The 27,343-nt window shown below is 45.9% G+C and overlaps 1 protein-coding gene across 5 annotated transcripts; it reads left to right on the forward strand.

Annotated features, from left to right (window-relative positions):
* Positions 1-200: 200 nt before the first annotated feature.
* On the forward strand, positions 201-16,288 carry LOC111853812 (protein FAM3C-like). Of its 5 annotated transcripts, none has more exons than XM_023831152.2 (10): positions 201-330; positions 3,450-3,627; positions 6,283-6,465; positions 6,683-6,769; positions 10,597-10,720; positions 10,797-10,855; positions 11,322-11,393; positions 11,520-11,604; positions 11,762-11,888; positions 11,989-16,288. In XM_023831152.2, exons 3-10 carry the CDS (start codon positions 6,456-6,458, stop codon positions 12,085-12,087), a joined length of 663 nt encoding a protein of 220 aa, XP_023686920.1. In that variant the 5' UTR covers positions 201-330; positions 3,450-3,627; positions 6,283-6,455; the 3' UTR covers positions 12,088-16,288. The 5 variants fall into 5 exon arrangements, with proteins under 5 accessions (XP_023686920.1, XP_072565334.1, XP_023686919.1 ...); XM_072709233.1 differs by having other exon boundaries at positions 206-462; positions 6,267-6,465; XM_023831151.2 differs by having other exon boundaries at positions 206-462.
* Positions 16,289-27,343: the final 11,055 nt, after the last annotated feature.

Here is a 27,343-nt window from a genome sequence, read left to right on the forward strand (position 1 = left end):
TTATTATTATTATTAACAGAGAGAAAACGACTAAACGTACTAAACAAAAGAATGCTTCAGCAAAGCTCTGCATAAACACTTTGGATAAGAAGTGCTATTATTTATTGTTAACAATAAATTCCGTGTTGGGGAGCTGTTCACGTAGGCGTGGGCTCCTGGAGTCAGCGAAATTATAATCATAAATTCGAATGACGGGGCGGAGATACCTCCATCTGCCGGAGTCTTTATGAAGGAGCTGAAACCATCTAGGTCGAGCAGATAGTCGAGAAAAAGCGCCGCCGTGCCGAGGGACCACGAGCCGCGGTGCGCTACCCGGCGCGACGCTAAAAGGTACGTCGGATACCTCCATACAGCAAGCAGAGGATGCATTTACAGTAGGTGGGAATCAAAAAGGCAGTTAAAATAACAACGCTATGCAACGCGGTACTGAAAGGAAACGCGCGACCAATCATCAATTAACAGGTACCGTGCAATCCTATTCGTAACTTTAACTGTTACTAGCAACGTTTCCGAAAAATTACACTTTAGTTTTAACAGAGTAGCCTAAATACAAACATGATCAACAGCCTATCTTCTGTTTCATCAAGTACTGACTTGGAAATATTAAGTTTTCAATAAAAATAAGCTACCCAAAATAATGGTAAATATTGTGTCTAAGGCAGACTTCATCACATTTTTCTAATGTCGAATGTAACTTGGTATACTTTCTGAATGGTATTGTTGTATGCTAAGTGATTTTAATATCGTGGCTCTCTGCCTAACTGCTTCATCCTGGGGTTGGTGTGGCTGGAGGAGGGGTGTCTGAGCGGGGGGAGTTGGGTGTGGTTTAGCCTAATGTTTGTTTTTATGTCCTGGAACATCCTGGAGGAAAGTTGCAGTGCTCAGGGCCTAATTCAGACCAGTGGTTCTCAACCTTTTTGATCCAAGAACCCTCTATGTCCAGGAAAACATGTTTGAGCTCCCCTACACAGGTTATGATACTGTTCCTCTTGTATGTGTTCTGCAGTGATGACAGTTGCTAATTTTTAATAATTTAAATACATTATCCACCAAAACTTTGTTTCTCAGTTTATGACACTACTCTCAAAACAGAAGGTAAATGTTTATTAAAAAAAACAAAAAAAACAATCTAAAACCTGTCCCATATGTACGGAAGAGGATTAGGGCCACCATGAAAATATTAAAGTGGTACCTCAGTTCTCAAAATCATTAGAATTCGAATTTCATGGTTGAACCAACCAGTTCGAAAAAAATCACCTAGAGCTCGATCTGAATATCAGAAGTCAAACCGTGAACGCCGACCTATGATAACTTGTACGCACGGGGAAATGAGTCACGCGGCACATCTCTCAGTGGAAACAAAGGGTAAAGCTTCAGTCTCAGCCTCGCATTAGCTGTGATAGCACCGTCCATGTTTACACTAACTGAATACATACACTCACCTAAAGGATTATTAGGAACACCATACTAATACGGTGTTTGACCATGGGCGTAAATCCCGGGGGGGACAGAGGGGACATGTCCCCCCTATCCGAGGGTTGTCCCCCTCAAAAAAATTATTAAAAAAAAAATCGCACTCTCTATTGTGAAAAATATATGTACTTTACAAATTACTGTTTTGATAAATGTGCTTAGATGTGTTTAGTACAGTATCTGCTCTTCATTTTGTGTTTAAATTAGGACTGTCAAAATTAACGAGTTAACGCGGATTAATCCATCATCATGATTAATCTGATTTAAAAAAATTATGCAAATTACCCATCTGCAGCGCAGTCCCTGAAATATCTCTGTCAACTCATTTCGGGTAGTTTTGGTGCGCTCCATTTGTCCTGGGAACTCGTATTCCAAGTCAGATTCCTGTTTTGAAGCCGAAAGTGACAACATGCGCGGTCCCGTTTCTCGGAGATCCGAGAAATATCTCGGAGCACCACAGAAGATCCCGAGTTCAGAATCTGAGATGGCTGCGCCTTTTATCAACAGAAGGGAAAGTTGTAGTTTTATACTGTTTAAACACTACTTCTCATTTGTGGCTCATTAAATCGGTCGCACACACTGTACCGTCCAACTTATCTGTGGACGTGTTGCTACGGAGTTTTATAGGTAAAGCACCACGTGTAATATGTTATCAGCTGATATTGCTAACAATGGCAATTAACTGGGACAGAATTGGATTTCATAATTATTCGGATTATTTGTCGTATTTACGGTAGTTCGGGCTAATTGTAAGTGAACGCAGATAAAGACCATTTAAACTGAGGTACCTTAAATACGACAAGTTGTCCAGCTAAGCAAAAAATCTTGCTTTTTGATATGGGTCCATTGTATTGCACTAATGTGGCAGATGGAATGCGTGTTCAAGATGTTCAGTAAACATGTTAAGTGCATATATATTCCCTTTTTTCTTGAGTCTGTTTGCTCATGCAAAATGAAATGCGATTAATATAGATTAAAAATGAATGATATTTAATCGTGATTAATCAAAATTAATCCCCAGCAACCCTGTGATTATTCTGATCAAAAATTTTAATCGTTTAAATGCTAAAAAAAAAAAATCATATTTAGGTGTAATTTTGAAAATTGGTTTTTCCATTATTTCTAATGGGGAAAATTCTTTTTAGGATTTGATCTCGAGTTCTAAACGGATTAAATTCGAGTTCTGAAGTACCACTGTATTTGAATTCTGACTTTAAGTGCAGAATTCTGACTTTTTTTCTAAGCTCCGAATTCTGAGATTAAAGTCAGAATTCTGAGCTTAAAGTCAGAATTCTGAGAAAAAAGTCAGAATTTTGACATTAAAGTCAGAATTCAAATAATATTTTCATGGTGGCCCTAATCCTCTTCCGTACATATGTCTTGTCTCCATTTGGCCAGCAGGTGTTGCTGACCATCCTGTTCCCTCCTCTGTCTCAATCCTAAATCCCTGGTGTGTTTTCCATGTACCTCAGACCACCGCATAGCTCAATGTGTTGAGTGTGCAGCTCACAGGCTGAAGCCCTCTGGTCATGTGTTCAAGATTGGCCTGATGCCAACCTTACCTTTTGTTTATTTTCTTGGGTTTATTTTATCTTTAGCATTTGTTTGTGTAGGTCTTTGCTTTGTATCCCTGTGTATAGTCTACCCTACCCTGTGTTGTTGGTTTACATTTTGCTTGTACTTGTTTCTAGTCTTTCCTTGTGTAGTTGCCCCAGTGCTGGTTAATGTTCTTTAGTTTCCTCTGCTTGTAGATTCTAAGTATTCCACCTGTCACTTGTTGTTCCATGTCTTTCAGTCTCTGGGATTCTGTGTAATGTCACGACCGAATCTCTCACTTCTTACAACCAGGAAGGAGTACTATTCATTTCATTAAGAATCTTTAATAAAGCCCTAATTTTATTGCATACTGTATATCAATATAAACGGTATCGTTTCATCCTATTTCGTATTTTGTACTTTTTTCTATGCTTTTCAAGGAAATTGCATGGACCCCCTCAGTCCTCGCTGAGCCCCCCCCCCCCTCCGGTTGAGAACCACTGATACAGATGACTGGTGTGCTGTCAGCATTTGATAAAATACCCCCAAAGTGGGAGGAATACAGAAACTGGGGGTCACTTCTTGGACTCTGGCAGCACTGAAGATTGTGGCCCACAGGTGAGGACGTACCACTTAATGCACATTAATGCTGCATAACTCACTGCACATCCTCTTGACTTACACTGCCTTATGTGAATACAGATACAGTGTTGCCAACTCACACGCATCTGGCGTGACACTCACGCTTTCAAACTTTCACACTCATGCAAGAAATTATAAAAATGAAAGCAGCTGCATTACAAGCTGTGGGCTGTAAATATGAGTCCGTGTGTGTGGACATGTCTCGAAGTGATTATCCCACTCCAGCCTGCTGACCAAAGTAAATGTTTTTCAGCACAATCCAGATAGTGGGTTGAAAAGTGTGTATAGCTTTTGTCTGTGTATGTGACATGTTAAACTCAAAGCTTAGACTCTTAAGAGGGAAGAGGACGTGGCACTGGAAAGCACAAGGAAGTTTCCCTGGATAGGAAGTGCTCTGCAGAGCTTAATCACTCAAGTTCCCAAGGCTTCTGACCTTCTGGATTTCCTCCATCAATGTCTGTTCCTTACAGCACATGGATAAGGAGATACAAGTGGACAGGGAGATAAACAGACTGGAAAAAGTGAGAATGATCATGTGGTCCCCATACCATCTCCAGGTGGCCCTGTGGTGTCTGCAGACTTACAGTGATCAGAGTACCTTGCCATTCAGCCTCACCCATTAGCACAGCTGTAGTAGAGAACCATGTTTCTGACTGAGCATTCAGAGGAGAATGTCCACATGCAGGTGATTAGTAATGTACAAACATGCAGCTGCCTTGTTCTTTTATAGCTTTTCTAAGTAAGTCTTTGCTACCGTGTGCTTGTTTGCTTTTTGCGGACCGCCCATCAGTCACAGATGACTGGAGCTGTGAGGAGCAGTTGATGTCCGCCAACACGTAATGGAACCTGACAGACCTGCGAGCCAAACCCGTGTGGCATCGCCGGGCAAAAGGAGTCGGGACAAAGGGGGGTAAGGCTCAGACCTTACCTGCCTTCTGTCATCATGACAAATTCTCCAGCTCTGGAAGATATTTTGGAGGTTCCACTGCCAAGGGTTGAGCACTCCAACATGTTTAAAGAACGTTAAAGAACCAGTTGCTCACACTTCTATCTTCATGAAGACCTTTGAGAAGCTGGTACTGAAGCATCTTCGATTCCTGGTCACAGACCACCTGGATCCGCTGCAGTTTGCTTATCAGGTACATTTAGGTACAGGTGATGCTCTGATCTGCATGCTCCATGGACCCTAATCCCACCTGGACAAATAACCCAACACAGTCAGGATCATGCTCACAACTCTGGAAATGCCTGCCATCCCACCTCTCAGTACATCTCAAGCTCAAGACATGATGGATGATGGACTGCCTGAGCAACAGACAGACGGCAGTTTGTGAAGCTGTCAGAGCAACACTTGAGCTCCTCAGAAAATCACCCTGTCTCACTTCCTGTTCAGTGTCTGTATGGCAGACTTCCAGTTAATCATGCCATCTGCAGATGTTCTCCGATGATATGTTGAGAAAACGAAATGTCGATTTGGCTTTTTGGGAGTTTACAGCATACTCACAGGCTATTATTGATATCTTGAAGTGTTGTTTTTTTTTAGCAGTGATTTATGTCTAAAGCGATGTGCAAGGGAGCATCAGAAAGCAGGGTCAAGCAATCTCTCTAGCGATTGGGGTTAAGGGCCTTGCTCAAGGGCGTAATAGTGAAATCACTCAGTCAATCACTGCAATGGGATTTGAACTGGTGACTTTCTGATCGTGGACATTGGGTCCGGACCTACAGAGGCACACCCCATCCTGTGGGGACATTACAGAAGTGATTATAATTCTGGCCTTAGGGCTCTCAGTCTTTCATTAGCAAGGAGTAATTGGAGCCTGTGGACAAAGTGCTCAAAGAGGGCTGCGAGAACAAACAGTTCCGGGAGGCTCTCATTAGCCGGTGAAAGTAACGTGAAATTGCATTTGTGTAATTAGCTTTGAATTTGTTTTTAAACTTGTGTTCTGCACATGGATGTGTTTACCTGAAGTGATATTTTCATGTCAGGTTTTTTGGATAATTGCCATTCACGTTTTAAAGCTGAAATGACAGTGACTCGTATATAATTATGTTGAGCAATTATATATTGTGTTTTTTGTGTGTACTGCAAAAAAATATTGTCAGGAACTTCGAGTCAAATCTTGACAGGCCTAGTAGTTTGCGGAATTCTTCTGGATGTTCTGTTTATTCGCTCGTCGCATTCATCATTCACTTTATGGTACAAATTTTACTAGGCATCCTAATATCCATGACATCGCACATCAGTGATGATGAGCGCCCTTGTACTTTGTGTTGTGGGTGGGTGTGCTGGACAATAAATCATGTTACACACCCCTGCCGATTCAGAGTGTTATTATTCCTTTAAATCAGAGCTAGATAAGATTTTAACAACTCTGAGTTATTAGTTAAGTTCTCCCCAAACGAGCTTGATGGGCCGAATGGCCTCCTCTCGTTTGTAAATTTCTTATGTTCTTATGTTCTTATGTTCTAATCCCGATGGAGCAGCTCTGCATCTGCACTCCTTTGAGTCATGAGCTGTCCTGGAAAATTTGGATTAGAGTTTTCCCCATAGAAATGAATGGAGAGTCTTCACAAAGATAATAATTACAAACCTGTGTGTGTCTGTGTGTAAACAGGCTGTCTCTGCTACAGGTCACCCTAAAAACTGAAGGACATCCGGAAAGCTGCCTTATTCTGGCCCAACGTCTTTAAAATCCAGACAAGCTCTAGTGCAGCAGTGAGCAGATCCAGGATCCAACCTACCGTTCGGGCAAAGGCAGGAGAGTTCAGCAACAGTCTTAGGAGAAGCCTGTCCAGTCTGTGCGATGGGAGTAGGTGAGCACAGTTCAAAGTTTGCAGTGTTCAGTATAAAGGTTTGGTGGGACCTTGATGCCTGGCAGCTTTGTGTGTTTGAATTTCTCTTCCATGTGAAATGCATGTTACTCCTGTAGAGACACAACACCTGCTTTTTGTGCCAGGATTCTGATTGGGCAAACAGTTCATTAAAGATGCTTTTACTAATCATCCTGATGATCTCACTTGTCTCCTGTAGGGATCCTGAAGCAGGTGCTCGCAGCCATCCTGATGGTCCTCATCACGTTCTTGGCCTTCAGAAAAACCATGGATTGGAGCACTACTGGTTAGCCCTGAGAAGCGTCTAACTCCACATGGTCATCGTTAATTTCCAAATGACTTTCTCATAAAATGTGCTGCTCTGATTGTGTCCCAATTGAGGTAAAACTGGGTCATGGGCTCACATTAGCTGCAACTGTACTGTTGTGTTTACATTTATAATTATATTCCAGGGAGAGTCCTGGGTATGATGTTAAACTGCATCCAGCCCTGCAAGCAGTCCTCCAACTTGCAGGGAAACAATTTTTGGGGGTTGGTGCCGGGATTGGCACTCCAGCCACCGTAAAACAACTCACAACTGCTCGATTTAAACAAGCACAATATCCTTCTGCACTCCATGGGATTATGCTGGGGCAGAATGCACCATGAAGGGGATGGGGGAAAACCCTCGGGAGCCTCATCCTGGATGAGTCGAAACTGTTGGAGAGCTAATAGGGTCAGGCCTGTTGGGGATCGAGGCTGGTGTGGTGCTGAGGCGTCACCTGCTGCATGGCGGCATTTGGGTCCCAGTTTGAGGCGATCCCTTCCGGGTAGGTGTGTGGAACATCTTGTATCTCCGGCAAGATGACCATTTTCCTCTGTTGTCGGGGGAGCTTCATAAACGTTCCGGTGGCAGCACTCTCTGAAGTACGCAGACCGGGAAGTGGTTAGATTTCTGTAGGTGGGTATATCTACTTTTGGTCTGGTCGGTCTGATGGCTGCCAAACTCACGGAGTAGCTGTTGCTGTAGCGGATTGGCTTCTCCCGATGGTGGCTGATGTCACGCCTTTCAACGAGAGTATTATGAGACTTAGGCTAAGGCACTCCTTGGGTGTCTTGTCTGTTGTCTCAGTGTATGCTCCGACCACGGTGAGTGATGTATCGCTCTCAATGTGACCACTTGTATTGTATTGGTCCCCATGCGTCTGGAGACTGTGAAAAGTGGCTCCATGTTCCTTGACTTTGCGAAAGGTCAGGGGCTGCGGGTCACTGGATCCTGGTTCCAAAACCCTGAGCAGCATCATTGGACTTGGTATGGTGAAGGAGATCGACCACATCCTCATGAGCAGACGCTGGAGGCTCCTGCAGAACTGCAGGGTCTACAGAAGTGCCCAGTTTGTGAATTCTGGCCACAGACTTTTTGTTGCTAATCTGAATACAGAATGCTAGTCTGTCATCTACTAAGGGAATGAAGTTGGACTTAGCCAGACTTCAAGATCAAGCTGTTTCTGATGAGTTTGCATGCAGTTTGTGTGAGGAACTTGCAGGCTTGGGTGCAACTGCTGACTCTAATGTGATATGGGAGACCTTCCATGACAAGACCCTGAAGGTTGCTGAAGGTTGTGTTGGTGTTGCCAGTGTCCCCAGAAGGAGGTGTTTCATCTTGCAGGGCACTCTGGATATTATCAAGAGGAGTCACTGCGCACGACTTGGTGGCAACTCCAGTCTGTACCAAGAAGTGAGAAGGACGGCTGTGAGGGCCCTGAGGGCAGATAAGGAGGTGTTTCTTAGACGAATCTGTGAGCAGGTATCACACTATCTGTGGTCTAGTGACCCACGTCCTGCTTACAGAGGAATCGAAGCATTACGCACATCTGAATCTGTTCGTTGGAGACTTGCAGTCAGGGTGATGGAACAGTCCTAATGGATTACACTGCAGTTGTGACCCGCTGGGCCGGCTACTTTGAGCAGTTATTTAAAGCTGACCCTCCTGCTAGGATGTTGGACATCTCTGGGTCTACGGTTCTTGAAGCTGATCCTCCGATCAGCTGTGAACCACTCAATCTTACTGAGATTGCACAAGTGGTGAATCAGCTGAGGGTAGGGAAGGCCGCAGGGTTCTGTGGTATTCAGGGTGATCTTCTCCAGGCTGGTGGTAAGGCTGTCCTCCTGGCATTGCAGGCAATCTTTGCTTCCATTTGGAGGCGTCATCCCAACTGACTGGAAAACGGGACTTATAGTCCCTATCTGGAAAGGGAAGGGTGATCGCCTGGATTGTGGCAACTACAGGGGGATAACACTGCTTTCAGTGCCGGGTAAGGTCCTTGCTAGAGTCATCCTTAACAGGATCACTTGCTTGCTTGTCAGTGGCCGGAGCAGTCTGGAGGTACGCCTAAGAGGTCTACCATCGACCGTATCCTTGCACTGAGGGTTCTCATTGAGCGCAAGTGTGAATATTGGCAGAGGTTCTTTGCAGCCTTTGTCGATTTTTCATAAAGTTGCCCTGTGGGACATCATGAGACCTCGCGGGATCCCCCCCAAGTTGCTGGATGTCATGGCTGGCCTGTACACTAGTACTGTGAGTTGAGGGAGAACCTCTGCGTTCTTCCCAGTTGATTCTGGGGTTCGCCAGGGGTGTGTTCTTGCTCCTACTCTGTTCAGTATTTGTATGGACTGGGTGTTGGGCAGGGTCATGGGTCCAGCAGCTGTGGGGCATTCTTTGGTGAAGAAAGATTTACTGATCTTGACTTTGCCGACGAGTCAATGGAGGCTCTGATCAGGGCTCTTGAGAGACTGAGTGAGGAGTCAAAGTGTCTGGGATTGTGGGTGTCCTGGATAAAGACCCATATCCAGGCATTTAATGACTTCTTAGGCACAGACATCAGTAGTGTGTCTATCTGCGGGAGCAGTGTCGACTTTGTTGAGAGATATACCTATCTCGGCAGCGACATACATGTCTCTGGAGACTCTTCCTATGAAGTCTGCAGACGGATTGGAAGAGCATAGGGGGTCATGAGGTCGCTGGAAAGGGGTGTGTGGCGCTCCTGATATCTTTGCAAGAGGACGAAGGTCCAAGTCTTTAGAGTCCTGGTGCTCCCTGTCTTGCTGTATGGCTGTGAGACATGGAGACTGTCCAGTGAGCTGAGGTGAAGACTGGACTCCTTCAGTACTGTGTCTCTTTGGAGAATCCTTGGGTACCACTGGTTTGACTTTGTGTTGAATGAGCGGTTGCTAGATGACTCCCAAATGAGGCAAATTACCTGCATTTTCAGGGAGTGTCAGTTATGGCACTACGGCTATGTGGCTTGTTTCCCTGAGGATGATCCAGCTCACAGGATCTTCAGTGATGAGGACCCAAGAGGCTGGACCAGGCCAAGGGGATGCCCTCGTAATACCTGGCTGCGGCAGATAGATAGCCATTTCAGGAGGGTAGGACTGGACCATGTATCTGCCTTGGGGATCACCGGCTGGGAACCAAAGGAGTTTCGCCATGGTGGGTGCGGCAACGCGTTGCATCAGCGCATGCTCCCCAACCTGACCTGACCTGAGAGTTTGGATTGTCCAAGTTTGACTAATTGGCATTTTCAAATTGCCCATAGTGTGAGTGCTCTATGATGCTGGCATCGAGAGTGTCCCCTTGATGTATTAACGAGTTCAGGGCCTCCCCTCATCTGCCCCCAATCCCCAAAATGATACAATAATTAACTAAAAAACTGTTAGTAACTGTAAAATAATTTCTGCACAGACACCAAGCTAGAAGGCCAAGATGAGCTTGAAGACCAAATAGCACAGTCACCTTAAATGATATTTATTTTACTACATATCTGATCCTCTGTATAACGAGAGGGATACTGCTTATGGCTAAGGTGACTTTTTGTAATAAACCTGTCTTTCTCACATTACCCATTATAGATTCCACCAGGTTCCATCATAAAATATGTTGGGGCAGATAAAAATGACACCAGGAGACACAATGGAAGAGATTTTGATGGGATTTTGCAGTAGATTTCAAAGGATCCATATTTAATACACAAAACAAGCAAAACATTCAGCGTGAGTTGAATGATAGAGGTCTAAGTTGAATTTGCTGTGTGTGTGTGTGTGTGTGTGTTTCTGCATGTGTTTCTCTCTCAGATCCCGAAGGCCCCTCATATAAATGTGACCTGTCCAGGCCTTGTCCTCCAGAATCCTTTGCCTTTAAGATGAAGAGTGGTATTGCCAATGTGCTGGGGCCCAAAATCTGCCTGGAGGACAACATGTAAGACCCGCCCCTTCCTGTTCCTGCTACCTGCACTTCCTGTCTGGGTATCTCACTCTCTGTGTTTTTCTTTCAGCCTCATGAGTGGCGTGAGGAACAATGTGGGACGAGGACTGAACATCGCTTTAGTGAACAGTAATCCAATATCTCAGCTTAATATCATTAATGCTCATGATCACTGAGTGGTCTGTGTTATGTCCCAGTTTACCCACCCAGACTCGTGGATGTTTAGTAAACATTTGAAGTGAAATTATCAATGCAGGAGTGTAATAGAAAGAATTATCTCACATGCAATTTTTAGTTAGTATAGCTAATACAGTTAGCCCAATTTTAATCCATCCGTCCATCCATCTATCCATCCTCCAGCATTTATCAAGTGCAGTGACATGGGTGGGGGTGGCCATCCACATATAAGGCACGAGTCAGGAGTACACACTAGAGGGGGTGCCAGTCCATCACAGGGTGCACACAGGCCAGTTACCATCACCCACAAACCATGAGCAATTTTTAGATGCCAGGACACCTACCTGCCCAGCATGGGGAGAACTTGCAAACCCCACAGCCTGGTTAGAGTTATAAGAGAATGGAAGGACTCCAGCAGACTGTTTGTGTGTGTCCACAGGAAGTACTGGAATACCCATCAAGACGGCTTACTTCGATATGTGGGCGGGAGGTAAGTTTATTCACAAGTTTATCGTATAACTTTATAGGTGTAAGTGTCAGACACTGTATTTAATAGGCTGACTGTAGTTACATGAAATTAATTGTATGCTTATGATTGGGAATGTACTATTTTTAGATGTCAAGCTCCTAATAAATTTCCTGAAAAGCATTGAAGAAGGGACACTAGTCATGATGGCTACGTTTGATGAGTCTTCTACAAAGTAAGTGTGTCGTTCGGTGAGTGGACATTTTGTTTAATGAGCCGCACCCTGTGTGTTTGACGGTCTGGTCACATGGCTGTGGTTCAGCAGCTGGTCAAATCTCCCAAACAATGTCTTTATTACCTGACTGATGTTTGATGAACCACCTGCTTCACAGACTCAATGAGGAAGCGAGGAAGCTGATCAGTGATTTGGGGAGTTTGAGTATAAACAAGTTGGGGCTCAGGGATAACTGGATCTTTGTGGGAGCTAAAGGAATCAAAAGGAAGAGACCCTTTGAGCAGGTATGTAGCCCTACAGCTGTTCCTAACCCCATCATACATTGGATGACGTAGGCCGTCTTTTAGCCAGAGAAAACTGAACCACTCTTTTACATGTTTGCAGCACCTGGTGAATAATGCGGACACCAATAAGTATGAAGCTTGGCCAGACTTTGTGGAGATGGAGGGTTGCATTCAAATAAGAACAGACCAGGATGCCTAATTTCAGAAACCTTAGTCATGAGTTTGGCCAATGGCATGGACAGGAGAACAACGAGACCGCTTCCAACAGACTGTGATGCTCACCATCCCTTTTGTCTCATTTGTATAAGGTTGTGCTGCCAGACCGCTATAGGTGATTCAAAACATGGTAGCATGTGTGATTATCCATCAGCACAAGCACTCTCATGTTTCACCCTTCCATGTGTCTCTTCACTGGCTCCCTATTGGTGCTTGCATCAAGCTCAAGTCCTACAGTAGGTGTTGGCTTAAAGGTCCATCAATGGACAGGCACCCATCTCCATTAAAAGGCTCCTCAAGACCTATGTCCCTTCTCACAAACCATTTGGAGCTCCCTCTACCACAAGGAAAGCGTCACTCAAGACGGTCCCCTTGTGTGGTTCCTCGATGGTGGAATGAGCTGCCAGACCACGTCCAGTCATCAGACTCCCTCTTCACCTCAAGACTCAAGACCCATCAGATCCATGAATTCCTCAACTATCCCGATGCCTCTTTATGTTCTTTAAATGCTCTTATGTTGCAGTTTCTGGCCCTTGAATAGTCTTATTAGGGTCTAACTTTGTTAATAATTATTATGTAGCTGTTATGTAGTTCCTGCTCCAGTACTGCTCCCACTTATACCTGGACACTTATTGTAAGCGTGGCCAAGCTGCACTTATGTCTAGTTCAGTGATTCTCAACTCGTGGGTCGCGACCCAAATTTGGGAGATGGCAAGTTCTGAAAGGGTCATGAGGCAGAGTTGGAAATGTAAGCATTTTGAAACCAGCAAGCTCCTATACTGAGCCACAATCAGATTTCCCAGCCCCAATCCTAGAATTAATCTATATAAACAGGTCTTGGGTCAGCAAATGCTTAGCGCAAAACTAGTGAACACATAGCAAATTCAAGAAGCCAATTCGTGGATGCCTAATTTAAAATTCACTGGCACATCCAATCAGATTTGTTCAATAGGCTTTGATTGGTGTAAATTGCAGAGTGTACTGTGTGCTTGATCATAGCATACGATATATAGGGTCGCGACTGAGCTGGCATGGTAACACTTGGGTCACGGTGCAAAAAAGGTTGAGAAGCACTGGTGTAGGTGACTCCTTAACAGCATGTACTGTATATTTGCACTGTTTACCTCACTTGTACTTTGCTTTGGAGAAAAGCTTCTCCTGAATACCCTACCAGTCAAAAGTTTTGCATGCACTGAGATTTTCTACATTTGCATTTTACTTTTACAGCAAGGAAATGTCATATCTTTGATTCATCAAAGTAACCTCCTCTAGCAGTTATACCAGCAGAGAAAATTCGAGGCATTCTTTTCTAGAAGGGACATTAAATCCTGCTCTGTTTCCTGGGATGAAACATTTAACTAGTGCATTTTAAATTAAAGCACAGCCTAGGGTTTGACTATGTCATCATCACACAATCAGTTAGTAGGATGTCAATCCTGCACATACTCTTTCCATGTCATAAAGGAAACTTGTTTCATTTTCATGTATAGTTGTCCACTCTAATTTTCTAACTTTCTAATACTTAACAGGAATAAAACATTTGCAGTTTATGAAATAAATGCAAAAGTGGTAAAAACCTGTGCTGTACAAAAACTTTTGACTGGTAGTGTATGCAAATATAAATGTACTCAGCTCTGTGATGGGGGGCGATGTGGGTGTTTTGGGGAGGGGTTCATCGCCTCCCCTTTACTCCCCCATACACAGTTACTGTTCAAAATAGCATAAAGAAGAGTTTTCTGTGGCTCACAGAATGGATGTAGGAGTCACCAGAAAAACAGAGAGTGATTGTGCCTGTTGGTCCTTTCTTAGAGTCCATATGTCAGTATCTGTTGTTTTTTCCTCCAAGACTGTTAACTGCCAAGATCTGTAATTATGTTGCTCGCTCAGCTCTCTGACCCTCTGGGTGCTTCTCAACATGCATACTTGACTGTACTTGTATTCTTGTGTACCCATTGTACGTCATCTTCCGTTGCCAAAGACTAGTTCCAATACTCAAGAACAGAAGTACCGAGAACGGTAAAAATTCCCGGATGGCTTTCTTGCCCTTCCTCAAATAACAAGAATGCATCGTTTGCATCCTCGCCAAATGAGACCAATCCCATGATTCATTGCCTCCCAAGTTGGGAGGCAAGTTAGCAAGATTGGTCTTGCCAAGATCACAAGCATGATCTTTGCATTCTTGGTATTGAGAAACACTGTATGTGTTTCAATGTGTCAGGTCGCTGTCACAGAGAAAGTGATGCTTTTGTATATTTGTGTCTTTAGCAAATGAAATATTGTACTTTTGATAGCTTTCATCCATCATCCATCCATCCATTCATCCATTTCCTGAAACTGCTAATCACATTCAGGGTCGTGAAGCTTTCAAGAATCAAATACATTTTTTCTGTAACATTAAGGCCATGTTTTTAGTAATTTATAAACACATTCATAATGCATTATAATGCATTCATAAAGCATTGTAAACATTATAAACATGGCTATACATTTATAAAAAGGCATAACACATTATTGTGGTGGCTGGTCGCGACAGAGGAGACAGACCCCGGAATGCAGTGTGCAACTGATTTAATATTCCAGCTGTTACGATCCCCAGTCTAGGGTTGTGGATCGCCAGAAAGGTAGAGGAGAGGGAGAGGGGAAGACGGGACAAGCAGGGAATGGGAAAGGGGAACACAGGAAACACAGGGATCTTTTTTTGTATTTTTTTATATTTATTCACAGACACGGTTACAAACACGAGGTGCAACAAACTTGGGGAGTGACCGACGCCAAAATAACAACCAAAACAGCTAACGAACACGTCCCAAACTAAGCTAACTCTAAAGGTAACGAAAACAAGAGGAAACAAAATGACAAAGACTAAGTGTAACTCCCTAACCAAAACAACAGTAAACACCACGTTCGCAAAAACAAAAAGGCAGTCACTCCTTACGCACCTAACAGACATGTACAGAAAACACACAGGCTGAAACACGGTATCCTAAAGGGCGAGGCAAAGAGAGTAGTCAGGAGCTAAGCAAGAGTTCAAACCAGAAGACAAACAAACCGAAGGCAAAGGTACCAATAGGGCAAAGCAGAAAGTCAGAAACCTGGAAACCAAAACAGTCATATACAGGAGTCAATCAGAAACAGCAAACCAACACAGCGATAGCAAAAGACAAAGCTTGAGCAAGAGCTCGAGCTAGCTGTGACCAGCAGGCTTTATCCGGAACACAGGGCCAGGGTCAGAGGTCAGAGGGCGGAAGGGGCGTGGCCGAACACTGGGAGGCAGCGATTGGCGAGTTGAGCTTGGGGCAGAAGACTGAGGTGTCCTGTAGACATATCCAAACACTTACGGCACATAACACAACAAGCAGCGATCAAAGTTAAGGGGATCAGGCGAAGTCGTCGTCGTAAAGCAGGCAAAGGGTCGATGTCCAGGGAAGTCAGTCCTACACGGAGTGACGGGACAAGGCGACGAGGGGAAGGGACCCACGGAGCCGATGGAGGGGCAGGGCAGGACGGAGCAGGCAGGTAGCAGAAGGCGGGTGGATGGAACAGACGAGGCAGGCAGGGCAGTTGGAACAGCAGGGCAGGACACCGCAGGCAGGGCGATCGGGGAAGACAATAGACAGAAAACCGCTCAGTATGGCACATTAGAACAATGGCAACAATACTTCGCACTGAACCTGGGTCATAGACAGCTTTAAGAAGTGGGGCAATTGCCTGACGAATGCCTGCCGGGGCTTGGCCCCGCCCTCGTGGGCGTGACAATTATAGCCATGTGTACTATGCATTGTGGCTGCATTATGAAGCTCTCATCTATAATGCACTATAGATACTTTTATAATGTAGTACAAAGTATCCATAATGCATATTCCGGCCATTATAATGCATTACAAACGTAGTGCATTATAGATTAGAGCTTCATTAACATTCATAATGTATAATACACATGGTTATAATGTGTTATGCCTTTTGATAAATATTCCATTTTCATAATGCTTTATGAATCCCTTGTTATTTGTAAAGAATGTGTTCTTTTTTTCTACATATCCTGCAATAATCATCTTGAGATTCAATGATGTTCATCATCTTTGTGTGATTCTCTTTAGCTGATCCAGGTCTTGTTTGCCTTACTTATGTAAACACATAAATGGGTCAAGCTTTTCACTCCTAATATATTTGCCTGATATTCCGCACACAGTGAGTTGTGTTCTTTTATCTTATCAATCAGTCATAGGAAGGCACAGAAGCCTTGAATGTTTCCCCAGGCCTAAGCCTATATTTAAATTATGCAACTGTACAGATGGGTAAAAGTGTAAAATTATTTGGTGAAAAAAATAATGTTCAACAAAATAAATTATAAATGAAATTGTTTGGTCCCCGATCATAAGCAATAAATTAAGAATAGATAAGGCAAAAAAATATTTATCTTGAGGGATATTGTGGGAAGAAAAGTATTCCTCAGGCTGGACTAATAAATATTTTTTGTACCGAAGAAGCATGCCGAAGTGTTTGCTATCCTCCCTGTGCCCACTCTGCTATTAATCACCATTAATCACTTAATATGAACATATTATATATTCCTATTATACCTCATAGTATATCATGCAAATGTCAGATTTAAGTTGCAAATATGCATGTGGTGATTTTTCTAAATTTGCACCTGGAATGAAGTTGTAAACTGTTGTAAATAACCTGTTTACCACATTTTCCTCCGGGTGCCATTCAAAGGTTTTTTTCCCCCTCTAAAAATATGCCTCCCTATATTACATTTATTAATTTAGCAGACTTTATACAAAGTGACTACTCTCAGAGTGGATTTCAAGATGTCTTACTGTCCTGAAATGTGTCCGGAAACCTCAGTGCTTCATTATACAGGTGATGTTTAAATAAGTGTATGGAGAATAAGATTACCAGCCTGCACCTAAATTTGTAGAGAAACAAAATCTTCTCGCAGCCACACGCCCTTGTTCAGCTTCAGCACCCTGTACTTTGTAACTGAACAAAACTAGGATATTTATGTGAAGTTACATTTCAGGCATCCGGTTGTCCATTAGTGTTGTTTTGCACAGAAGTCAACAGCACCCTACAAAAATGAGAATACTTTATTCCTTTAATGTTTGTTAAAATCAGTGTAGGAAAGTGCTTGGATTGAAACATGAATAAATCCACGGTAATTATTGACTCTTTGTTCACTATTTTTAATGCACAAATCCAAACACCAGAGGGCGACATTGCTCCACGCAGGGTCAGAAATTCAGCGCAATGACATCACTGAGGATGCTAATTCTGTCCAGCCTTTCTAATCTGGCCTCAAGAATAGCCATCCTACAAAGACCGAGCCAGTTTATTTCTGTCTCTGCATCTAAATGGGAAATGTATTGCAAAGTTTAGTGCCCTAGATGTGTGACGTGTGAACAAGAACATAATATAGAGACGCTCACGGCTGACAGTCTGAGAGCATATTTCAGCCTGAGGGGCATTTCACTGATAAGAGCACAGCCACAAAATGAATAGAGGGGTTTGGGCCATATGAGCAAGGGCTAGCCTCTCTTCCAGCGGCGGTCTCTAACTAGTGGTGTCTAATGAGTGACAGAGTCCCATTGGTCACTAAATTAAGAGCGGCCCAGCATGCTGTCAGTGGCTATCTGAGAGAGGTGCAGCTCCCTCAACACTGACTACATGATTGCCTTCATGCTTTTCCTCATCGCCTTGCTTCTCAGGCGTGCTTTCTGGCTGTGACTCACCCCGAGCCCTGCCTGCCCTATGCAGATTCGGTTTTTACACTTCAATGTCCAATCCGGAGCGCTGAAGAGAGGGTCAGGGGTCACATGATGTCACACAGCATGAATGGGTTCCCGTCTAGATGTTGCAAAATAATGCAAGTGATGACATGAAGGATAGTGTGTGCTTATGAGACTGGAAGGCTGCTGTCATTGTCGTGGGTCTTGTCCAAATTCTAAGGACCACCCCCCCCTCTGCCTGCATGGGCCACCTCATGGGGGTGGCAACCACATGACCTCCATTCACCATCCCCAGTGTACAAAGCGTCCCTGTTCTCCGGTCAAGTTTCTCTTATGAACAGAAGAGCTGAGATGTAGGGAGATTTCATACAGCAATAATGAGTTTGAAGGAGGTTGATCGTCACATGAACACGTGCATGTTAAATGGCGCCTTGAAGGTTCAGCTGGTCCACAACTAGATGTGCTGTTCATTTCCATAGCAGAGGTCTGGCTACCATGCGTTTTGTAAGTCAGCCATGTCCTTTGATCCTATTCATGCATGTAGCATCCCGTATCGCTTTATTTATAACGCATGTCGACATTACAGCTTTGCTGTGTCTTTTCTTCACTTCTTCTGAGGTTTCGAAGATAGCATTTCCTGCTTCTCTGCTTGCAGTTCCAGTACAGCTGCCATTCTTGTCTGTGTCTTCTCTGCGTCCTGCACTGTCTGATCGTAAGACGTTCTGTGCTCTCCAGGGCTGCCCCCCCCACTCTTTTTTTGGTGTTCAGCAAGACAGTTTGTCCCATGACGGCAAATACAACCCCAGAATCCTAACTCTCGGGATAGATCCGGCCCTTGGGACATTCCCGACTTTCCATTCACATGCCACAGTGGCTGTTTTTGTAAGACTTGCAGATCTGTCAGAGTCCTTGGGCCTCCACCTCTCACACCCCTAACCCTTCCCAAAATAAATCCCAGGGTGCCCGCAAAGATTTTCATTTGGGAGTGACTGCAAGCCAGCCCTACTGACCCTCGACCTCAGGGCCATGCTCCCCAGCTGTGTTTACAGCCCGCCCCCCCCGCGGGAATGTGCTGACCTCTATTTACGTTCTGAAGGCTGTTGGTAGAGGTGACCGGGAGGTGATTCAGCCAGGGTCTTCGCCATTGGCTGGGAGATTTAGCCACAGTCACACACGTTTGCAGGACCAGGAACATAAATAGGTCTCTTCTCTGGTAACACACCTATTTACCTTTCGCACAACCAGAATTACCAGAATGCAAGGGGCCCACCTGCATTCTTCTGAATTTCAGAAGCTTCTGAAATGCAATAAAATCTGGTCTGTTAGCAGAGGTGGAAAGTTCAGGTCCAGAAAGTAAAAATCCAGACCAAGATTTTCTTTCAACGAACCAGTTGAGTACTCTGTGACTGTGACTCTATATGCAACTGGTTGGTTGAAACAAAATCTTGGTCTGGATTTTTGCTTTCTGAACCTGAACTATCCAGCTCTGTTAGTTTTGTTTGTCTGTGGTTCATTTTTCATTTTTAATCCTGTATCTGGCATGCCCCCCCACCCCCAGTGGCTTCCCTGCTCAGCCTGAGACTTAAATCTCCGGCGCTTTGTGGTCGTGTCTCCCTGTGGATAAATGCAGACCTGGCCACTGCACTCCATGTAGCGGTTGACCTGCCAAACAAAAGTTTTGGAAGAAAAAGCAACAATTCTTTCTTTTACTTTGTTCGTTGCCTGGATCTTCTGCCAGGAAGCAGCCAAGATTAGACTGGGTGACAATGTCTCACTTATGTAAACTGTGTCATGCATTTTGCTTCCTAAGAATTAAATTTTACTGTAATTTAACTGTCTTTTGCGGGCTTGTAAATGTATTTAATGAACCTTGAGTGACAGGAACTGACATTAATAATATTCAGAGGTGCAGGTGGTTAAAATGTCCAAAAATGTATCTGTAATGCTCAAGCCTGACCACACCCCCCCCCCCCCCCCCCCCGCAAATTAGGCCCCATGAAATGCACTGTTCATATACTTTAATGAATTTCAAGGCTACTTAATAAAGATACTCAACTATTATAGTTATGGTTGGCACTTTTTAATGGACACAGCTAGTTCATTATCTCAGCCTCTTCTGTTATTGAAATAACAGAGCCCTAAGCCCTCAGCCCTAAGCCCTAAGCCCTTAGTCTAACCATAACCCCTACTCCTACCCATACTCATTAGCTGCAGTGTTGGGAGACTGACTGTAGCTGTGAATGTTGGTAAAAGTAGCTGGTTTATGCATTTCAGAAGGTATTTAGCCACAGAATGGCTTTGCTGACTCAAACAGAAATCTGTTCTGCCGTGGGGCAGGGGGAGAATAACGGGGTCTTATGCACAGACACACACACAGACTCATATACACAAACACACAGACACACACACACAGACGGACACACACAGACACACGAATACACAGACACACACACACAGACTCGTATACACAGACACAGACACACAGACAAGTATACACAGACACACACAGACTCGTATACAAAGACACACACAGACGGGGACACACACACACGAATACACAGACACACACACACACAGACTCGTATACACAGACACACACACACACAGACTCGTATACACAGACACAGACACACAGACAAGTATACACAGACACACACACACACACACACACGAATACACAGACACAGACACACACAGACTCGTATACACAGACACACACACACAGACGGACACACACACACACACACACACACACGAATACACAGACACACACACACACACACGAATACACAGACACACACACACACACTCGTATACACAGACACACACACACAGACAAGTATACACAGACACACACACACAGACAAGTATACACAGACACACACACACAGACTCGTATACACAGACACACACACACACACAAGTATACACAGACACACACACACAGACTCGTATACACAGACACACACACACAGACAAGTATACACAGACACACACAGACTCGTATACACAGACACACACACACAGACGGACACATGGACACACACACGAATACACAGACACACACACACAGACTCGTATACACAGACACACACACACAGACTCGTATACACAGACACACACACACAGACTCGTATACACAGACACACACACACACACACAGACACACACACACACACACACAAATACACAGACACACACACACAGATGGACACACACACACACACGAATACACAGACACAGACACACACACACTCGTATACACATACACACACACACACACCTGGGACACCCTGGACCCCCACCCCCCACAGAGATGGTGGACCCAGTAGGGCAGGGTGAGGAGGGGGGGGGGTTCCACCTCTCCAGTTTCATTAATGGCACTCCAGCTCGTCCTGCATTAGGGCTGTCAGAGGGCCACCAGGGGGTAAGGTGACCCCCCCCCCCCCCCCCAGAGAAAAGCACAAAGGACACTTTGATACTTTGATAAACTCATTGCAGCACCCCAATGTGTGACCTCACCTTCGGTTCTGACTCTCATGCATTTCCTGGGGGCTGTTGTGGGAAAGTCCTGGTGGAGGGGCGCTCAGGGGGAGGGGCACTTAGCACAGATCCCTGTGGGGGGGGGGGGGGGGGGGGGATGGAACGGTCGCGGCATTGTGGGGGCTGCACACAGCTGGCACTCCTATCCCCGAAACCTCATGCGGGGGCGTAACTCCATGTTTCTCCATTATCAAGCTCCCGACTACGCTGAAATCCTGCCCCCCGCCGTACCTGGGAGGGATACTTTACAGGCAGCCACACCCCCCTAAACTATTGTTTTTCTCCTTTGACTGTCAGCCAGTCTCTTGGGTGAAGGAGTCAGCATGCGACAGTGCAGGAATGTGACCGCAGCGAGTGCAGGGGCTGCGGACTGCATTACTGCAGGTGGGAATGTCGCCGCGGACCCTTGGGGAGGGGAGAGCCGGGGCCGCCCCATTCCGACAGCCCACATGTGCATCACTCAGAGATTCCCACGTAACAACATCACCAAGTGGTTAATAAGTGTAAACAGTGTCACCTGACAGCGAAGGAGGGGATGCGCTGCCCCCACAGGCCCATGCATGTAAACGCAGCCAGCATGCAGCTCACCTACACACAGTTGTAGCCTGAAGTGCTGTGCAGATGAAAAACATGTAAAGGGAAGCAAATATGAAGAAGCATAATTAAAAAGTAAAACTAAATACGATAAAACATGGTACAGCACATTGGATGCGATGACGCTGGCTGCTGCAGGTGATGCGCTTCTCGCAGCTCTGACTGGCTCTTTCAGCTGGGGTGGGGACTTTTGCAGGGGCTGGTGCCTGAGCGGGGGGTAGGGCCCCCTTGGTAAATTTTGCCTGATCAAAAAGGGGCACTGAGAACCTCAGAAGTGAGCCAGGTTCAATCGTTTGGGCAAAAGGAGCAGGTGCCCAAGCCAAGCACCCCCCGCCCCCCAAAGCCCCCCCGCATGTGAGATGGTGGCTAATCCCCACTCCGATTAGTCACCTGCTGCTGAGACCCCCGTCTCGCACAAGATTAGTCCAAGCTGGACCAAGGCATGAAATTATAACAGAGATTCTTATACATGCTGCCGCTGGGGGGGGGGGGGGATTGACACTTCCCAGACCCTGTGCAATTCAGTGTAACACATCACCATAAAAATATCCATCCATCCATCCATCCACTCAGAGACCGCTGCTTTTAAATGGAGTGCTGCATACTTCCGTTTTGTCTTCTGACGCTAACATGCAGACCAGATCGATGAAGTGTCTAGGTCTACTTTCATGTGTGTGTGTCGGGGGGGCCGGGGGGTTGGGGGGGTCGGGGTTGCGTTCAGCAAACGGGTGTGTTAAAGAGCTCCTGGCTCCTCTGTGAAATCACCACAAGACGCCGACTTGCGGGTGAAGGTCACACGCGCAGGGAGAGGACAAGGATGTCGTCTGGGGAGGCCGAGACCAACGCCAGCTGGGGGGACAGGGTCTTACAGGTGGGATCGGTCTGGCAAAGCCGCCAGAGGCTTCGCAGCTGTCTCCTTCACTCATTTATATTTGTCAAACTCTGGAATTCTGGGAATCTTCTCCACAGCGGAGGAGGCAGACACTGTAGATCTGTGGATCTTCTGTGACAAATTTGGAATTGTATTCGAAAAAGGTGACTTGGGGTCAGACCCTACCCCAGCAGTCATCCCCAGCGTTCGTCATGAGCAAAGACCTCCTCGTCGTCACTGATGTAGTCACGCTCAGACACGTCAGACTGGACTATGGGGTTATAGTTTCCGCTGTATTTCTACCGTTATTATCGCTGAATTCTTGGTCTCTGTGTAATTACAGATACTGGATTTACTGGTTAGACTAGACCGGGGTTTCTCAACCTTTCCAGCCCCTCCGCCTGGCTATTCGTCATTTATCATTTATCACAATATAATTCTTGTCATTATTTATTTAGATCAAGGCTCCACTCTTAAAATGTGCTTAGAATTGCCCTGAAACAGATTCAGAACACGAAGAAGGCACGAAATTGAATGCAAAATGAAATCTGATTTAAACAAACAAACAAATAAATGAACTTTTTTTGTCGTAGGGTGTAACACTAGAAAATGCTGACGGTATGGTTTGTTGCCGAGTTTTTTCTCTGACTGCCTTGCTGCTCGTTCCAGGGAACTGGTTTGACATTGCTGGTAGAATTGCCATCCGTCTGGTAATGAAAAATAAAATGCTGTGTCCCGTTTTTAACCAATACGGGACACAATTTGTCCTGATTTTCTTCAGACTGAAAGTGGGAAGCCCTCATTGTTGGGGTCTGTTTTCCAGTTTTAGCGGCACAAGCTTTCAGTAGAATTTACAGTTCACAGCAGCAGTCTGTTGCACGTTGTATCACTACATCACCGACATCATTTTACCTTGTTTATCCACCAATGCCTCCTTTTGTAGAAGATGTTGTGGCTGCTGATCTGTCGTTTTCTTCACCGACACTTGACAGTTCCTCCAAGGGTGGGCTTATCTCTTCCATGATATTACCAAAACAGCAGGACGTGGCGTGTTCCGCTAACTCTGCCAACCTTGCGGTGCATTTGTTGAGCGTAGGTTGTCTGTTATTAAAAGACCATCATATGATTGGTTGGAATTGCGCTCGTTTCTGTGATTTCATAGGCTGATCAGCGTTCTTCATTGGCAGTTTTTCGTTTTCTTACCATTTAAAATTTAGATGATGATGAGTAGATGTATGTCTGTATCGCCCAGCCCTATCCCCTAGGTAAATTCCCTATGTGCCGATCGGGTTTGCGTCTGCGTGCCGGTGCGTTATGGACTGACTGCGTTTACCTGACACAGACCCACAGCCCAATAGGGAAATACTGGCTTAGACAGTCTAGGTGTGGTCTTGGTCACACATTATACCTGAACATCTGCAGGGAATGCCCCCCCCGCCTCCTTGGTGATGTACTCCAGGTCATGCTGGTATGACCAGCAGAGCCAGCCAGACTCTTTTGACTGAGTCCAGGGATCCTGTTGTGCCTTCAGCTCTCAGTGGCGCTCTTTAACCCGCCTTCCCATCACTCACCGGCACATAGACGGCTCCTGCGTGGTGACGGGTTCCGTGACAGACCTGTGTTACAGTTCGACAGTGACATCGCATGTGAAACCCGTATGTGACCGACAGGAGTCCTTAACGGATTGCGTTGCAGCCTGCCATGGTCCCCGGCCAGCCGTCCTGTTATCCGTGACCTTCTCTGCCAGCCTGTGGCTGCCCATCCCTGGCTTGAGTTCAGTGTGCAAACGCGAGTGACATTTGGGGTTCGTTGGGTAAACTCAGGTTAACTCACGGTTACCTTGAGTGTTTTGGAAAAGTGTGGCAAGAATGCGGTGAGGGTGGAGTGGGGGGGGGGGGTGTCTGCGTGTCGTCACCTGCTGATCCCCGTCTCCGCCTGACAGCTGTCATCTCTGTTTGTTTTTTATTGCGAGTAACTAGATCAGAGGCTTTTGTAGTTTAGACTGGGGCTGTCTCACCGATTCAGTCAAACCAGTATTTGTGTGTGTGCGTGTGTGTGTGTGTGTGCGTGCGTGCATGTGTGTTTTTATCTCTCACGCTTGATTCAGTCCGTTACCCACAGTGCATCTGTGTGTCAGCCTGTCCAAGTTTTCCCAAAAACACCTCAGACTCCTTGCATTTCTGACCTGTGATGTCAAAGAAACTAAATCGAGCTGATTTTCTCAGAAGGTGCCCTTCCCAACATAACCATAATGCCTGTAACAAAATGTCAGTAAACATTCAGGGCTTACAAGGTCTCAAGGCTATGCTGGGCCCCTGGGCAGAAATCCTGGCTACTGATTGGCTAAGCCTTGTCAGGTGATTTCAATGCCCTTTCTGCAATACAATTCTTTGTTTTTCATGCCCACATGGAGCTCTGTGTTTTTTCTGATTGTGTTATTGTTTCCCAGGAAGAGGATGAGCATGTGCGTGGGTGTGTAAGGTATGTGTAAGGTATGTGTAAGGTATGTGTAAGGTATCTCGTTACTGCCCCATGTGGGTGGCCACACCAGTGCCCCCCCCCCCCGCCCGTGCTGTCATTCTTGTCCCTTTGTGTTGTTTCCTGACACCATCCTAAACAGAAACACCGTCCTAATTGCTCATACAGAGCTCAACACTGCCATCTCTTCCTTTCAAAAGAATCCAGACAGTCATGGCGTCAACCAGCAGGTGTCGCTCTGCTGTGCCAGCTGCTCAGATGCCAGACTATTAAAGGGGGACCGAGGACCAGCATGTGCACAATTGGGCACTGTCAGGCTTAATGGACTCCTTCGGTTGGGACCAGAGTGCCTGTTGTAGTGTGTCAGCTGCTCCTACCCGGCGTGGGGGGTGGGGGGGGGGGGTGATGTCACCGCCGTCCATGTTGCTGGCACGGTGTGACAGAGTCACATGCTTGTCCGGAGCCCCTGTCCACTGTCACCAGCAGCAGTGGTTAGACCATTGGCAAGAGGCTTTTATTACTGTCCATCCCCCCCCCACCAGAGGTCTGGTCTGACTCTCATGAATAATACAGGCCATTTACACACCATGTCACTGGGCACAAGGCGGGCGGCACCCCAGTACAGACACGGGGGGTCATACTGAGAGTGAGCACGAGCTGTCCGCAATGCAGTGAGGGACCCAGGCAGAGCCAGCCTACCTGTCCTCCTCACCTGACATAGTGCCAGCATCCCTCACAAATGACAGCTCCTGCATTTATTTTCTGCAACAAATAGCTCTGGTGGGAGTCATGTCAGTCTTACATTATTTGGAGCAGCTCAAGTCAACAGCGATACATTCCAATAAACATGATGCACACAGAATTGTTTTTAAATCCTAATATATTCACGCAGAAGTGCTGCAAAAAATTTCCAGTCCTTTTTCCAGTGTGCACATGTTTTGGCTTCAAGGTCAGTCGTTCTGAGAGGGCAGATGCTGGTTCCAGGGTCTGATTCGAGGTGCATTTCATGCAAACAGAGCACGGCTGATCGCAGACTAAACAAAGAGGCCATCTTGTGCCTATACAAACTCCCAGTGATGACTTTGGATCTGGGAAATGGGAATAGATAGCCTGGCTGCTCATGCTCCTGGGGGAGGGGGTTGCATGATTCTGAAAGGTTTCTGACCCCCCCCCCCCCCCCCCAGATTAATACAGTTACACAGCTCCCAACCCAAGGTCCCAGCTGCATTAGGGGGAGGGCTCCATCCTATTGATCCATGGCATGACATCACCGGCAGTCCATGGGGGGGGGGGGGGGGCACGAGGTTTCATTTTATCCTTTCCTGGAAACTGGGATTCTACACACGCGCTGGGGACGGGAAAGACACTGAGTCCTACACAAACCCAGACCCACAGGGTGGAATTCGGTGAGATGTTTGGCCACAAATGCATGTCTCAACAAAAGGGGAACTGGGAATGAAGGGGCCTTCTTCAGTGTATTTGGTGTTGCCCAGGATGTTCAGTATCTCCTGACCATGGTCGTTTTCCTCTTTTCAATCAGAAAGTATTAGCAGCGCGGAACATCGCTGCTTGGCTTGTGGGCATGAGGCGGCCATATTGGAAAGACTGGTGTGACTGGTTAGGGGCCTTACAAGTCGGCTCCGTCGGCGTCACTCCTGGGGTGGTGTGTGGAGGGGAATCCCGTCGGGTTGGGGAAGCTCCCTGTGCAGGGGGTAACGCAGCTGATTTAACAGGCAAACAAGGCAACGAAAGCAGCTGGTAATTTCTGCAGTTACTGAGTCACGGCGATTGTGGCTACAGGACAGAGGTGGCTGAAAGGCCTGGTGAAAGCGGTGTTTTCCAGACACGAAAGGTGAACTTTTCTTTTCTGGAATGAATTGGTGTTTTGATGAGTCCTGGAACTGGTGGTGCTCTTAGCATGCGAGGCCCCCCAAGCATGTGCGTTTCTTCAGCTTCCCCCCCACCTCCACGAGGCAGTTCATCACGGAGCTCACGCTCGACGGGCAACAGCTGTGGATGCA

The sequence above is a fragment of the Paramormyrops kingsleyae genome, chromosome 1 (assembly GCF_048594095.1).
Source record: "Paramormyrops kingsleyae isolate MSU_618 chromosome 1, PKINGS_0.4, whole genome shotgun sequence".
In the NCBI taxonomy this organism is placed as follows: domain Eukaryota; kingdom Metazoa; phylum Chordata; class Actinopteri; order Osteoglossiformes; family Mormyridae; genus Paramormyrops; species Paramormyrops kingsleyae.

Bases quoted from the DNA above. Each gene is read 5' to 3' on its own strand.
- LOC111853812 (XM_023831149.2), top strand. From the start codon at position 9,709: ATGAGGCAAATTACCTGCATTTTCAGGGAGTGTCAGTTATGGCACTAC. The intron at 10,856-11,321 runs GTAATCCAATAT...GGACTCCAGCAG, and splicing joins GAACATCGCTTTAGTGAACA to ACTGTTTGTGTGTGTCCACA. The intron at 11,605-11,761 runs GTAAGTGTGTCG...CCTGCTTCACAG, and splicing joins TTTGATGAGTCTTCTACAAA to ACTCAATGAGGAAGCGAGGA.